Source organism: Sus scrofa, chromosome 5 (genome assembly GCF_054392235.1).
Source record: "Sus scrofa isolate SSC_HxYL_T2T_F1_AM1 chromosome 5, Sscrofa_HxYL_maternal_Yorkshire_Landrace_v2.0, whole genome shotgun sequence".
NCBI classification, from domain to species: domain Eukaryota; kingdom Metazoa; phylum Chordata; class Mammalia; order Artiodactyla; family Suidae; genus Sus; species Sus scrofa.
Window position 1 is genome coordinate 85182601 of NC_139387.1, and position 14686 is coordinate 85197286.

The 14686-nt window shown below is 59.9% G+C and overlaps 2 protein-coding genes across 51 annotated transcripts in view; one reads left to right on the plus strand and one right to left on the minus strand.

Moving 5' to 3' along the window:
• The first annotated feature begins 1336 nt into the window (after positions 1-1336).
• Positions 1337-10628, plus strand: SLC48A1 (solute carrier family 48 member 1). The gene is made up of 3 exons (XM_021092605.2): positions 1337-1544; positions 7146-7313; positions 8499-10628. Exons 1-3 carry the CDS (start codon positions 1409-1411, stop codon positions 8633-8635), a joined length of 441 nt encoding a protein of 146 aa, XP_020948264.1. The 5' UTR covers positions 1337-1408; the 3' UTR covers positions 8636-10628.
• The window catches only part of HDAC7 (histone deacetylase 7), a 36170-nt gene continuing 32083 nt past the window's right edge, over positions 10600-14686 (minus strand). For 49 of the 50 annotated variants that reach the window (XR_014845490.1, XR_014845489.1, XR_014845488.1 and 46 more), the window contains 5 exons: positions 14375-14493; positions 13587-13720; positions 13177-13261; positions 11907-12045; positions 10600-11762 (listed from right to left, as the gene is read on the minus strand). Coding sequence is in view for 46 of the 50 variants with exons in the window: in XM_085025197.1 (XP_084881323.1) it covers positions 11717-11762; positions 11907-12045; positions 13177-13261; positions 13587-13720; positions 14375-14493 (523 nt within the window). In the remaining 4 variants the exon portion in view is untranslated. The remainder of the gene's footprint in view (positions 11763-11906; positions 12046-13176; positions 13262-13586; positions 13721-14374; positions 14494-14686) is intronic. The other variant, XM_085025225.1, reaches the window with a different exon arrangement.

Sequence of the window (14686 nt, forward strand, 5' to 3'; positions counted from 1 at the left end):
GCGTGAAGGAGATGTAATAACAGAAGCAAACAGGAGTTCCCGTCGTGGCACAGTGGTTAACGAATCCGACTAGGAACCATAAGGTTGCGGGTTCGGTCCCTGCCCTTGCTCAGTGGGTTAAGGATCTGGCGTTGCCGTGAGCTGTGGTGTAGGTTGCAGACGTGGCTCGGATCCGGCGTTGCTGTGGCTGTGGTGTAGGCCAGTGGCTACAGCTCCCATTCAACCCCTAGCCTGGGAACCTCCATATGCCGCGGGATCGGCCCAAGAAATAGCAACAACAAAAAGACAAAAAAAAAAAAAAAAAGAAGCAAACAGAAGCAGAGGTCGGAGGGATGTGATTGCGGGCCTTAAAGATGAAGAAAGACATTCAGGAGTTAAGGGATGTTGGTGGCTCTAGAAGCCGGAAAAGGCAAGGAAACAGATTTTCCCCTTGTGCCTCCAAAAGGAAGACCCATCTCCCCTTGATTTTAGCCTACTGATTTCCATTTTTGGACACCTGACTTATAGAACTGTAAGATAATAAATGTGCTCTTTGGAGCCACCAGATCTGTAGTAATGTGTTACAGATGCAAAAGGAAATAAACACAAGAGGTACTGGCTACTTATTTTGAGCCTCCTCTAGATAAGCTTGAGGCCTGTGTGTTTTGTTTTGTTTTGAATTTCCCAGCTGGCTCCCAGGGTGAGGCTGGGCCCTCAGTGGGAGCTCAGGGTACAACTGCTATAGATTCGTTACTACCCTAGAATTGTATGACTCTGATGGGAGGGATACTTGGTAGACTGGGGGTGGGCGATGGACTTGGGAAGGTGAAAGGAGAGGGGAGCTGCCCGTGAGAGTGGGATGTTGGAGGTTAGAAGGTGATGGCCAGGGGTTCCATGAGAAGACTCTTCGGAGAATCGCTTCACGCTGGAAGCGGGCACTTGATGGATAGAGGCGGCAGGACTCATACTCACTGCGTACGTTCATATTCCTTAATTTTCATATATTGACTTTTTAACAAGAAATTTACCTCGGAAAACTTCGGCGAGAACGTGCCTCCTATTGAGAGAGAAACGTTCAAAGGAGGCACTGCAGTTGGTTTGTAGAAACGCCGAGGCCCAAATATCCTGATCTGGGAGCTCAGAGGACGAGCCCCGGAACCTGCCTTCCTCGGCGGCATCCCCAAACCTTCAGGGGCCTGAGGACGCAAGGCCACGGCCCGGACGCGCTGGCGGCTGTGGTTCCGGGCGCGGACGGCCTCCGGCCGCGGAGGGCGCTGTGCGGGCCGCGAGGGGGGCGGGCCGGGGGCGGAGCGCGGGCGGCGCGCGGCTCCGGCTGGGCTCCCGGCTCCCGGCTCCCGGCTCCCGCTCCGGGCCCTGCACCTGTGACCATCGGCGGCGCTCGCTCTCCGCGCCCGGCGCCCGCGGCCCCATGGCCCCCTCCCGCCTGCAGCTCGGCCTCCGCGCCGCCTACTCCGGCCTCAGCTCCGTGGCCGGCTTCTCCATCTTCCTCGTCTGGACGGTGGTCTACAAACAGCCGGGGACCGCGGCCATGGGGGGGCTCGCAGGTACCCCTTGGGCGCGGGGGACGCCGGCTCCCGGCTCCGGCGGCTCGGGCGCGCGGCTGCGGGGAGGCGCGGGCGGGTGCTCCGAGAAGCCCCTCGCGGGCGGCGCTTCCCCCGGGAGCGGGTGGGGTGTTTACCCAAAACGGGCCGTGGGCAGCGCAGGCCCCGGGCGGGCCCGGACTCCTGGGCATCTTCCGGAGACCTCGGAGACCCGAGGCCCCGGGCGCAGAGGTGCGGTCTCTGCCGTTGGCACCAGCCCCGCCGCCCCTGGGTTAGCCGGACCGCCCTCCACCCGGGGTCCGATGACAGCGTCCTTCCTGCGCGCCGGCTCTTCTTGCCACCCTTTTCGCGCGACCAGGTGTAAAGATCTCTCACACACACACAAACACACACTTGCTCTGGGGGATCCCTGCCCCTCAAGCGCCCCTGCCCCGAGGACTAGGTGAGGGCTGAGAAGCTGCTAAGTGGAAAGGAGGGCTGGGGGGGTTCCCGGAGAAGCCCACCTCCCTCCTTCCAGGGTGGAGCCCACCCCCAGCAGAGTCCTCAGCGGACGCAGCCCGAGGACTGCGCTAGGGATCTGATGGAAACTGGACATTGTCTTCAGACAACAGTGGTGTCTCTTTGCCACCGTTCTGCTGCGGTCCTGGGCCAAGATCTGCTACACCCGGCCAACAAAGCTTTCTGTGCCTCAAGAAGGGCAGGGGAGGCATGTCCTGGAGTTAAGAATGTCAGTGCGCTGGTGGAGGTCCCAGGCTCAGCAACACACTGCTTGCTCGCTGTGCACCTTTGGGTGTGTTATTAACCCTCTCTGTGTGAAGGCAAAACGTTATTTCTACCTGCTAACGTATTTTTAAAAATGCTTTCTATGTGTCAGGCACTAGGTTACGCAAACGGCTTCCACCTTCTCTTTTAACCCTTACATGAGGCCTATGAAATAGGCATTCTTATTGTGTCCATTTTACAGGTAAGGCATAAACTGAGGCTTAGTGTAAATAAACAGCTTCCCCAGAGTTAGGGTGCTACATCAAATAAGTGTGGGAAAAGCACTCTGGGAAAAAAATGCATGTAAAGATAATACTTTGAAGGAGGCTCTCTTATTCCATAACGAAACTCCTCTGCCAAAAGAGCCCTACACGGACTAACTAAAAATAACTAGATTTGCTCATTGCCCCCGAGTTTACTGCGTGCCATCCCTGGGTAGAGAAGGACTGGAGGTGAGGTTTCTGCCTTACAGGAGGGGCATAGGTAAACACAGGCCCAACGATACCAAGCAGTGCCCTGTGGGGGTCTCTGAGGAAGTGTGGGCAGGCACCCCGCTGGGCTGCTCTGTACCTGCCTAGATGCCCCACCACCTGTGAGTTCCCGTCCTTCCAGGGGGCAGCCTGGCCACGTCTGCCCTTTCCCCTCTGCACCCCCCACCCTTCCGTGTTCCTGGTGGTTCTCTGGCCCTTGCAATGTTTTTCTGTTTCCTGTCGGGCGGCGCTGCTGCTTTCCCCTGGGGAAGGTGGTAACTCTTCAGGCGAGGCCCTGAGGAGACCTGAGATGAGGTTGGCCTGGCTGGGGGCGAGGAGGGAGGGCTGCCCCTGGGATCAGAGCTGGGTGTGTTGGAGTCTGGCCTGGTGGAGTGAGCCTCACCGAGCCGTGTGGCCGCGGGCACCATGCTGCCTCGTGGGCCTCAGTTTCCCTGTCTGTAAGAATGGGAGCGATGCCAGGGATGGGGTGATGTCTGAGACTTGCATTCAGGTCTGGATGTTACAGCTGTAATGGCCTCTCTCTGAGTCGCCCATCTTGCAGCTGCCTCTTGGGGCGCATCTCTGGAGAGTCCCAGGGTTTCCCTCTGACCCGAACCCTGCCCCCTCCCTCCCTCGACTTCTGAGGCAAGGCCAGCTGTGGAGCTGCCAGCAGGGAGAGGTGCTAGGGCAGCAACCAGCTTGGGCAGAGTCCTGGCACCTCCCAAACTGTCGGCCTTTGACCACCATCGCAGAGCCAAAGCTGCCCGGTGACCGTGGTAGTCGTGGCCATGGTCGTGGCCGTGGCCGTGTGGCGGGCGGGGGGAGGGATGGCCAGGCCAGGGCCACATGCCCTTTCCACCGCGCGTGGGTGCTGAGACAGTCTGCAGCTAGTCAGCCTCTTCCTCTTTTGAGGGTGAGGCATCAGCGGATTTACTGACTTGTAAGCACCCCAATTCTGACTTGGCATTTTTCAGAAACTGCCGAGTCACCAGAGGGTAGCCCCAGCAGGCGCCTTCCCCTGTGTGCCAGGCGGGGCTGCTGGCGGGGGGTGCTGGCTTCTGGCACAGGGTCAGCCCTGGAGCCCTGGGAAGCACGTTCATGAGTGGAGACACACTCTCTCCCATCCCGCTGGGGGTCCAGGAAGAAGTGGCTTGGAGGAGAGGCAGAAACGATGATTTTGCTGTGGGATCCCTGGGGAGTTGCAGGCTTGCTCTGGGTCGGCCGGACCAAGGAAAGGGAATAAGAATAGTCAGGTGTTTCCTGGGAGTCTGACTGGGTCTGTGTTCTTCCCAGGGAGCTGTGAGCAGGGCTGGTGGGCAGGGGGTGTAGGGCAGGGGTGTGGGAACAGAGTGGGGCCCAGGCCCAGGGGCCAGCTTGTCTGCATTTCCCTGTGAGCTCCCCTGGGCTCCTCACCTCCATCCAGCCTCTGCAAGGGAGGTACTTTCACTAAGCAACTGTGCACCTGCCTTGCCCTGAACCGGGCCAAGCAGGCCCTGGTTCTTGAAGCAGGTGGAGTGGGGCAAGAAGTGAGATTGGACATGCAGGCCGGTGGGCCTAGAAACATGTCCATTCTGCCCCGAATTGTGCAGACCAGGCTTCCTGGAGTCCAGGGGTCCCAGGGAAGGGAGCAGGGCTGAGGTGGGGGAGGGACCCACGGGGGACTCTTGCTTCTTCATTGACCACCTTGTTGAGGTTGGGGGAGGTCCCTCTTCCAAGGACAGTGGCAGGAGCCTGTTTGGGCGGGGACGGGTCTGCTTCCAGATGTGGCCTGTGTTTATCTGGAGGCGAGGCCTGTGTGCAGGGGAAGTGAGAGGTAGGCCGGGTTGTGCCTACTTATTAACTGACATCCTGGGACCTGGGACACCCCAACTCATCGTCTTCCTCTTCCTCCTGCTCAGCCCTTTCGGGTCTGGGGGTGTCTGGGAGCGTTTTGGAGGCACCAACGGGACATGGCCAGTGGATGAAGGGAGGGTATCTCCACGGGCCCCTATTTCAGCCTTTCCTGACCCAGAAATTGCTGAGTCATGAGGGAATTGCTCTGACCTCCTTATTTTTCTTCTAAGCTGGCTTCCAGAATCTTTGAGGGGTAAAGGATCTGAGAGCCACCTATTTCAGCCCCTCTGTGGCATGGTGAGGCGACAGAGGGCAAGAGGAGCAGTCGCAAGAGTGCCCATCTGACAGGTCCTCGAACGCACCCAGTGACCGTCTGCCTCCTTCTTAGGGCCCTTTAAGAAACCCAGCAGCTCCCCCAGCGAACACTTAGGATGCACGCGAGAGGATTGGGAAAGACTTCTGGGAAGGGTGGCCAGCATCCATCCCGATTACGGAAGACGTAAGCGGAAGCCACAGAGTGGTTCTGTCCACCTCTGGCCTGCTCCCGCTTCCTGCCGGAGCAGGCGTGGAGGCATGCTGGTGCCGGCTCACCCCGATCTCAGGGCTGCAGGGGCCCACGTTCCAGGCCCCACCCCCTAAGGAAGGCCGGGGGCAGGCAGGGGCAGAGCTGGGAGGCTGTGGGCCCAAGGGCCTGGGAAGGGAAGCTGCGGGTGTTGGCGGGGCTGACTCCTCTCTAGGGGGGAAGCCCGGGGGCCGCCACGTTTCCCGGCTGGTGGGACCTTTGGGCTCCCTCACTTTCAGATGTAGAGTCAGTGGGGCTCTGAGAGTCACGAGCCGCACAGCGGTGCCAGGCCCAGGCTTCCTGGCTGTCAGTCTCGTGGTTTTCTACCCCTTGCCAGGCTGCCTGAATTGTGGCAGCTTCTGAGCTGGCAGCCAGAGCAGTGCTCTGTGATGACAGGCCCCGCAACCGACCCCCCGCCCCACCTTGTTTTTTGGTCCCAAGTAAAAACAAAATATCATGAAATATTTCAGGCATGTAGAAAAGGATAGACAATTTAACAAACTCCCTTGTTCTTACCACTCAGCCTAAGAAGTCAAATGTCATGATGCAGGGAGTTCCCACTGTGGCTCAGCGGGTGAAGAACCCCACTAGCATCCATGAGGATGCAAGTTCGATCCCTGGCCCTGCTCAGTGGGTTAAGGATCCGGCATTGCCCTGAGCTATGGTGTAGGCTGCAGATGTGACTTGGATCCCGAGTTGCTGTGGCTGTAGTGTAGACGGGCAGTTACAGCTCCGATTCAACCCCTAGCCCGGAAACTTCCGTGTGCCAGAGGCCTGAAAAAGCAAAAAAAAAAAAAAAGACAGTCATGATTCCGTCAAAGCCCTCTCCCACCACGACCTCCCTGTCAGCTTCCCTTCCTTCTCTCTCTTGCCAGAGCTGACACTTTGCCCAGCCACATGCCCACCCTTCCTGTGCACATGTGCCCGCCTGCACACAGGTAGTGCAGGTACCCCTTCTGAAAGGCCTCCTGACTCCCAGGACCCAGCAGGACACCCCATTCCTCGTCCCTCGCCTGCCCGACCCTGCGGCCCTGCCCCGGACCCTTGCCAAGGAAAGTGGTATTTGCTCCACTCTTTGGGCTGCAGCGGCAGGCACAGCATGGCACTGAGGGCACTCATTGTGTTGGCTGAGTGGCAGCTGGCTTCGCAGAGGGCAGGTCCAGGACTGGTGGGGGGCATCTGGCCTGCCCTTTCAGCAAGCGAGTTCGTAACAGGGAGTCTGGCCAAGAGCGAGAAGAAGGCCACCTGGGCACTGGGTGGCCCTGGGGGTTTCACTGCTGGGCCTTCTCATCCCATAAAACTGATACATGGAGTTTGGGGAGAGCCCCACTGCCCGAGAGCCAGGCCCCGGCCCTTGCGACTGAGGTGGTGGCCCTGAAGGCCAGGCGGAGCAGCAGCGTCCGGGTGGGAGGAACGCCTCCCATGTGGGTGGCACCCAGGGTGGGTAATGGGGAGTCCCCAGAAAGCGGGCCGAGCTGCAGGGGTCCTCAAACTTGCTGACTTCAGGCCCTCTTTATACTCTTGAAAAGTGGTAAAACCCCAAAGAAATCCTATTTATGTGGATTATATCCAGCCATGTGTACTGTACTAGAAATGAAAACTGAGCGTTTGTAAGCATTTAAAAGTAATATTTAAAATAACACTGTCTTAACATAAGTAACATTTTTTGGGGGGAGGAATAGTCTGATTTTCCAAAACAAAAAAATTAGGGCGAATGGCATGGTTTTGCATTTTTGCCAGTCCCTTTAGTGTCTGGCTTAATAAGAAGGCAGCTAGGTTGCCTCAGCTGCTTTTGCTCACATTCTCACGGTACCACCGGCCACGTAGCCTCCTGAAAACTGCACTCTGTAGGGAGAGTGAGATGGCCGGCGTCGACTTAGTGTTGTTATGCCGCAGTTGGTCCTGCGGGGACTCCAGGGCCCTGGGGGTCGGCGGGTGAGGGGAGAGGGGCGCTGGCTGAGCCGTCTGTCCCGGCAGGTGTGCTGGCGCTGTGGGTCCTGGTGACACACGTGATGTACATGCAGGATTACTGGAGGACGTGGCTCAAGGGGCTGCGCGGCTTCTTCTTTGTGGGAGTCCTCTTCTCTGCCATCTCCATCGCCACCTTCTGCACCTTCCTGGCGCTGGCCATCACCGGACACCAGAGTAAGGGGCCCGAGGGTGGGGGGTTGGGGTGGGGATGAGGAGATGGGTAGGGTGGAGGGCCCCAGTGGCGGAGCACGCGGACCCCAGCTTCTGCTCCTGGTTGCAATGATTCCATCTGAGAGACCAGACAGTTCACCCATCCTCCCTGTGCCTGGGTTTTCTCATTGTTAAAGTGGGGAGAAGGGGAGTTCCCGTTGTGGCTCAGTGGTAATGAACCCGACTAGCATCCATGAGGACGCAGGTTCGATCCCTGGCCTCGCTCAGTGGGTTAAGGGTATGGCGTTGCTGTGAGCTAGGGTGTAGGTCGCAGACGCAGCTCCGGTCTGGCATTGCTTTGGCTGTGGTGTAGGCCTGTGGCTATAGCTCTGACTTGATTCCTAGCCTGGGAACCTTCATATGCCGCGGGTGTAGCACCTCCCCAATAAATAAATAAGTTTTTAAAAAAGAAAAAAAAGGAGTTCCCATCGTGGCGCAGTGGTTAACGAATCCGACTAGGAACCATGAGGTTGCGGGTTCGGTCCCTGCCCTTGCTCAGTGGGTTAACGATCCGGCGTTGCCGTGAGCTGTGGTGTAGGTTGCAGACGCGGCTCGGATCCCACGTTGCTGTGGCTCTGGCGTAGACTGGTGGCTACCGCTCCGATTAGACCCCTAGCCTAGGAATCTCCATATGCCACGGAAGCGGCCCAAGAAATAGCAAAAAATAAATAAATAAATAAAGACTTAAAAAAAAAGAAAAGAAAAGAAAAGAAAAGGTGGGGAGAATAGACCCGTCCAGGAGTTGGAAGGGGTCAGTGAAATGCATGGACAGGCCGGAGTGTGTCCTTAGCAGGACCTTTTAGCTCAGTCCTGGGACAGGAGCGCACCCTGGTGGCCGCAATCCGCAAGTAGCCAAAGGTCCTTCCTGCCCGCTGATGCTGAAGCACGTTGGAAGTGGCCTAGGGTAAATGGCACGAAACTAGACGATATGTGGTCAGCTAGCCCTAAACTTCCCTATCCCCACTGCCTCCTGCCTGCAAACTCTGAATGCTCTGAGACCTCTCTCACACCGAATCTCTCCATTGGATTGGGTTCAGCCTCTGTTAGAGGTTGTGGGGTAGAGGGGCCCTGGGCTTGAGGCATGGTGGCCAGGGTCAAGGGCAAGGGCAAAGTCCTCTTGAGTCATGGTTGGATTCCTCTTCCCTGCAGGCATCACAGACCCCAACAGCTACTACCTCTCCTGTGTCTGGAGCTTCATTTCCTTCAAGTGGGCCTTCCTACTTAGCCTCTACGCCCACCGCTACCGGGCTGACTTTGCCGACATCAGCATCCTCAGCGATTTCTGACCCAAGGGATGAGGTCTCTGCACCCCGGCGGTCCTCAGGACCTGGACTCAGCCTCTGAGACACCGGGTGGGCCTGCCCCACCCCCTGGGAGCCCCAGAACCAGGGCAGAAAATACACAGCAGGAGGACGTCTGCCTCCCTGGAAGACAGGGTCCCCTTTGGGGGAACCCTGGGTGCCATGGGGAGGGGTCCTGCCATGTTGCTCGTCAGCCTGGCGGGTGGACAGCTTTAGACCTTTCCAAGTGGATGTTTTCTTTGCCCTCGGTGGGTAATCTTTGTAAGCAGGGCCAGGGCAGCGGTCAAGGGGTAGGGCAGTGGGGCCTTGACCTGTGCCCGGAGGCCAGCGGTTTGGTCCCTGCTGCCCTGGGTGCTCTCCCTGAACCAGGGGTGGCCAAGTCAATAAGAGGGGAGGTCAAGTCAATAAGAGATCCCTGGCAGCGCCTTCTCGACGCCCTACCCCAGCACCCCCATCCTGTTGTCCCCGAAGGGGCAGTAGCTGAACTCCTTGGTCCCAGGGATGGTGACATTTGGCTCTTTTCCCAAGGCCTGGGGACTTGAGGGGAGAGTTCGGTGTCCCTCTTCCCACCCTGTTCCACGCAGCGCTGGTTCCCAAGAGAGCGCTAGAGCTATCCTTGCCTCACCGCACGCCCCAGAGTGGGACACCCTGAACGAGGCCAGACTGAGGGTCTTGGGGAAGGTGCTTCTGCCCCCGGAAGGGCTTTCGGGAAGGGCCCAGCGCCTCCAGCCCTGCGTGCCCCCCTGGCCTTCTCACGCCTGTCCCTCATCAACGCCCAGATGACCCCCGGCCCCGCGACACCTCCCAGCTCCTGCCCCTGCCCACTGCCCTTCACTTAAGCACCTTTTAAAACCTCCCTTCTAGAGGACAAAACCTGCTTAACTGCCTACACACTGGCCCAAGGGCTCACCTAACTCGGGAGGGAAGGGGCCACATCTTTTTATCTTCGGTTGCCATTTTGCACGGTTTACCCCTTCCCCACCCGATGTGTCCTGCCCCTCAGCTCTTTGCCTTATCTGTGTCACTGTCACTTTAGCAGAAATAACAGCGGCCATTTCTATCAGCCAAGCCTCTGGTGCTTTCTTGTGGGGCGAGTGGGCAGGAAGGGTGGGTCGGTGGGTCTCCCATTGTCCATGAAGCCATTGAAGCCATTTCCTTAGCTCAGAGGAGCCCACATGCTCTGGTGCCACCGGCAAGGGGGAACCCACAGCCCAGCTCTCCCCCTCCAGCTCCCTCAGGACCCCCCACCCCAGCTGGGGCGACGCCGCCCCTGGGCACAGCCTCAGTCATGCCTGTGGGATCCAGTGCTAGTCACCCCAGGGGCCAGGCCAGACAGGAAGGGGATGAACCCGCTTCCCTTCATGTCCTCCAGGCTGTGAGGGCGTGGGGCCAGTCGGAGGTAACAAGGCTCCTGCTCCTGCAGGCTGAAGAAGGCTGGCTGCCTTGGAACCATAAAGACAGGCACGGGCAGCCCTGGCAGCTTCTTCTGCTTACACTGGGTGAGCCTGCCCAGGCCTGCCGCCCCACCTCCTTTTAATAGGCTCTGAAGATCCTTCAGGAGTCATGGTACATTAGAGCAGGAAGGAACCTAACAGGTTCTGGAGCCTTTAACTGATAAACAGAGGCCCCAGGAGGTGAACCCAAGTAGGAATGATTCATGACTAGGAAGAGGCCTTAGAGAGCTGGGTCCGCAGGTGTCCGGATCCCCCGCCCCCAGCAGGGGCAGAGCTGCTGCCTCTTCTTCATGGGGCAGGCGGGGCAGCCAGGGTGTGTTCAGAACAGACTCTTTCTGCAAGGCAGCTGCCGCACAAGGCCAAAGAGCTGGGGGGCAGCTCTCCCCAGCCCAACCCGCTCCCTTCTCCTGGACATCAGATGGGGCCCAGGCTGTACTGTGTGGCTGCAGGCCCACTGCCCACCCCTCATTCCCCAGAGGTCCTTTCACATGCACCTTTAAAGCAAATAAAACATTTATTGTTCAGATTTTTTTTCTTTTCTTTTTTTTCTTTTTTACAAAAACATGCATACATACACAGGGTATGGTGGTCCTGGGGAAGACACACGCGCGTGCACACACACACACACTCTCTCACTCTCTCACACACAAATACTTTCCTTCTTGGCCCCAGGCCTGGACCCCAGAAGCCTCGAAGACGGTGCCAGGGCAGCATCCCCTCCCCTGTGCCACCCATCCATTCTCCCACCCCCTTTCCCCTCAGCCAAGCTAGTCCTATGTAGGGCAGGAGGCAGCCGGGGTGGGGGAGACGCCAGAAGGCAGGCTCGTGGAGGGGGGGGCGGTGAGTGAGGAGCCCTGGGTGCTTCTGAGGGGAGATGAAGGGTTTGGCACCATTGGATCAGGAAGCGCAGAACTCCGAGAGCGCCTGTCTGCTCTACCAGGGGGCTGAGATGGTTGACACGGGTGGCCTCTGGTCGGGGCAGGGACCAGATGGGGGGCCCACCCGTGGCTGCTCTCGGAAGGAACTTTGTCTCTCTGCCCAGCGGTGGGGAGGAAGCTTCCAGAGTCATCTGAGGAAGCAGGTGAGAGGGGGGACTCCCCCTGCACTCAGGGATATGGGACTCCCCGGCTCCCGCCCCCAACCCGCCTCCCCCCAGAGCCCAGGAAGGGCCACTCTGGCTGAGGCCAAGTTCACATTTCTGTGTGGAGCCTGGGGCTGTGTGCAAAGTCCGGGGTCTATAGAGCCGAGAATAGTGGTTATGGGGGGCCCGGCTGGGCCAGTCCTCCTCTGCGCGGTCCTGAGGAATGGGGCCCAGCCCGGGGCCTGAACCCCCAGAGGGTAGGCTCTGCTTTGGGGAGGGCCCTACTGGGGCCCGGCTGGTCCCCAGCCTGCCTCCTCGCAGGGTCCTCTTTGGTCCCTCTCCTAGACCCAGGGGCCTTCTCAGGCTCCTTGGGGTGACCGTCAAGGGGCCGTTCTCTGGCCCCGACTACCTGCCCGAAGGATCTCTGAAGACCCCGGGAGCGGGGAGCGGGAACTCTTGCCAGAGGCTAGAGGAGAACCAGGTCCGAAGGGCAGGGCAGGGCGAGGCTGGCGGCAGATCCGTTCTGAAGCCTTAGAGATTCATGGGTTCTTCCTCCTCCACCAGCTGCACTGAGGTCCTGGGGGAGCGATAAGGGTGGAGAAGCTGGAGGGCCAGGGGCTGCACGAAGGGCCTCGGCCCGGGAAGCCTAAGAAGGCTGGGGTGGCTGTGCTGGGATCTGGGGTCCGGGCAGAGGGGGTGTCAGCCGGGGCTCTGGCATTACCGCTCTTCAGCCAGGATGCCCACGGAGAGGGATGCCAGTGCAGTCACTGCCTCCACTTCCTCTGCGTCGGCCCCTGGCACCCTGGGTACCCAGGAGTCTGGACAGGAGGCCAGGTGCTGCATGCAGCCCCAGTATTCACCTAGGTGAGAAACCATGTCAGAAAGGCTTGGGGGACAAGCAGGCGTGTCCTCAATATGGGGTCACCTCTCCCCTGCCTCCACCCTCAACACAACGCCCTCTCTGACTTGGCCCCCGCTGCCCGGACAGGATGACGGATTCAGGGTCACTGTGAAGGGCCCTTGCCGAGGTCCGAGCCACTCCCCCAGGCCTCTGGCTAAGAGGCTGCCGCTGACCCACCCCCATGGGTACAGGGTTCCTGACAGCACCAGTAGGGCCTCCTTTCCCCTAGATAGAGTCCGTGTCACAGTGACCTCATGGAGCCCCAACCCGAGCCTCCTGGAGCCCAGGGTCCCACTCATGCAGCCCCTGCTCAGCGCTCGGCTCGGCCCACAGGACAGGGGTGTGGGAGGCGGGAAGGACTCGGTGCCAGGAGAGCTGCCCAACACCACGGCTGCTCTGCGTGGCCATCGGCAAGCCGCTCACCCGCCCTGGGTGCCCCCTGACCGCGGACATGACCAGCCCGCCTACGTTGTGAGAGGTCATGTCCATGGAACACACCCCGCCCAGAGCCCGGCCCAGGGTGAGGGCTCCGTATCAAGGACCAGCAGCAAGTTCACTGTCATGTCCAGCCCCCCACTGAGTCGGGGGAAATCAATTTTGTTCATTTTTGGACTCCTGGCATAGATCATGGGTCTTTACATCCTGTGCTCCATAGATGCTGAGCTGAAGGTGGACATGTAAAGGGCTCTCCAGATGTGGGGGATTCTAAGACCCAGCCCCCAAAGCCTGCAGGCCTCCTGCGGCCAGGATGGAGGGTCAAGGTGGGCACCAGCACTTCCGGTACACAAGCCAGAGTGCTACTGGAGGCAGGGCCCTGGCCTGGCGCAGCGGCTGGAGACGGGAGACCAGTCCTGTGTGGAGGAGCCACTGTCTGCTGGTCTCCCCCCCCCCGGGTGCATCTAGAGGGTTTCCGGAGTATCCTCTCACGGGTGGGGCTGCCCCCCATGACCGCAGGGAACTTTCTGGGAAGCCCGCAGCAGAGCCCTCTGCCTGGCTGGCGCTGGAAGACCTGGGGCCCTGGTCACTGGGGGAGCAGACCCCTGAGTTTCTCCCGAGTCTGGGATCAGCGGCGTCCTCTGCCCACACTCACTGTGCACCCGGATCACAGCTTCCAGGGAGCGGATGGCGTTGAGGTTGGGTTTCTGTTTCCAGCCTTCTTCTGAGAGGGGATCCACCTGTGGCAGAAGGCAGCACATTGGCCACGCGTCTCCAGGGGACCCGCCTCCCCAGCCAGCTCCCTCCCACCCAGGGACCTGGCTTTCCTGGCACAATAGGCATGTGCTCTTGGCCCTGCCTGGGGCAGGAGATGCTGGTCCTAGACCTCACCTCATCTGGGGAAGAGATGTCCACTTGGTTCTCCTCGTTCGGGGACCTGCCACCCTGACCCCACCCCATCTGTGAGGCCTCGGGGAGGTGCCCCAGCGGCCTGCTCCTTGGGGCGGTCCAAGGAGAGCTGGACTCCCTCCCCCCAGGTGCCCAGATGGGGGACCGGCACCTCACCTTGTTGCCTAGAAGAGCAGCCACACAGGCCTCGGAGGCGTCACAGATGGCTGTGAGGTCATGGCCGCCCTCCAAGGCCAGCACCACCGCACCTCCCGCCAAGCTCATCAGCTGCTGCGTCATGTAGCCAAAACCTAGATGCGGGTGTGGAGGAGGATTAGGAGGGGACGGGGTGGAGGAGGGGGGCACCCTCCCTACCCCTGCTGTTTCCCCGCTTGGTTCCTCCCCTAGAAAGAATGACTCCGATGCATAAATCTCTACTTTCCCAAGTGCTTTCACATGGAATCCCTGTAAATCCTGTGCGTGCGCCTCACCGAAGGCGCGGAGAAGTTAAGGGCAACGAGTAAGAGGCGGGGCTTGAACCCGGGGCATGGAGGACTCTAGCCCGTGTCTTCTTCACTAAGACACCCCATATTCCAGGCTGTCCTCCCGGCCCAGGAGGCCGAGTGGGCTCCGAGCGGGCTTCCTCCCTTCTGAGAACACAGCTCCTCCTCGTCCTGCCTCAGGACAGGCTGCCAGCCCGGCCCAGGAAGGACACAGCCGGGAAGGGGTGTCCTGTCCACGGGACTTCCGTCCCCAGGGTGTGATGCAGGCCTCCCGCAGCGAACCCTCCTGGGCTGTGCTAGGCTGGGAGCCCTGCGAATTCTGGGGGGGCTGCAAACCCCAGTCCTCCTCACACTCGTGGCGCTCTGCTGGCCACTGCCGCCTGCCCCTTCACGGGGGCAGTGCCGCCCCTCCCGGCCCCGCCTTCATTCCCTCTACCGCCCCCTGGGCTGGGCCCTCCTTACATTTGGCGGAGACATGGTAGCCACCCAGCGGGGGCGGGTGGCCCTCGGCAGCATCAAAGCCCGCGGACACGAGGACCAGGTCCGGAGAGAACTCTCGGGCGATGGGCATCACGACCGTCCTGTGTGATGGAGGTGTGAGGAGCGGGGTGCTCGCCACGCTGTGCAGGGCAGCCGGGGGGAAGAGGCCAAGGGCCCTGCCTGGTGCCAGCCCTCTGCCACCAATGTTACTGCTCTTAGGACTCCAGGACAGCCACTCTCCTCTGACTTCCTGGACCTTGGCTGGCCACCCCTGGCCCTAGCACAGCCTGAGGG

What these genes read in the sequence shown, in the direction of transcription:
- SLC48A1 (XM_021092605.2), top strand. Translation starts at nt 1,409, where the DNA reads ATGGCCCCCTCCCGCCTGCAGCTCGGCCTCCGCGCCGCCTACTCCGGC. An exon ending in GGCCATGGGGGGGCTCGCAG is followed by an intron (nt 1,545 to 7,145) that starts GTACCCCTTGGG and finishes CTGTCCCGGCAG; the next exon opens with GTGTGCTGGCGCTGTGGGTC. An exon ending in GGCCATCACCGGACACCAGA is followed by an intron (nt 7,314 to 8,498) that starts GTAAGGGGCCCG and finishes TCTTCCCTGCAG; the next exon opens with GCATCACAGACCCCAACAGC.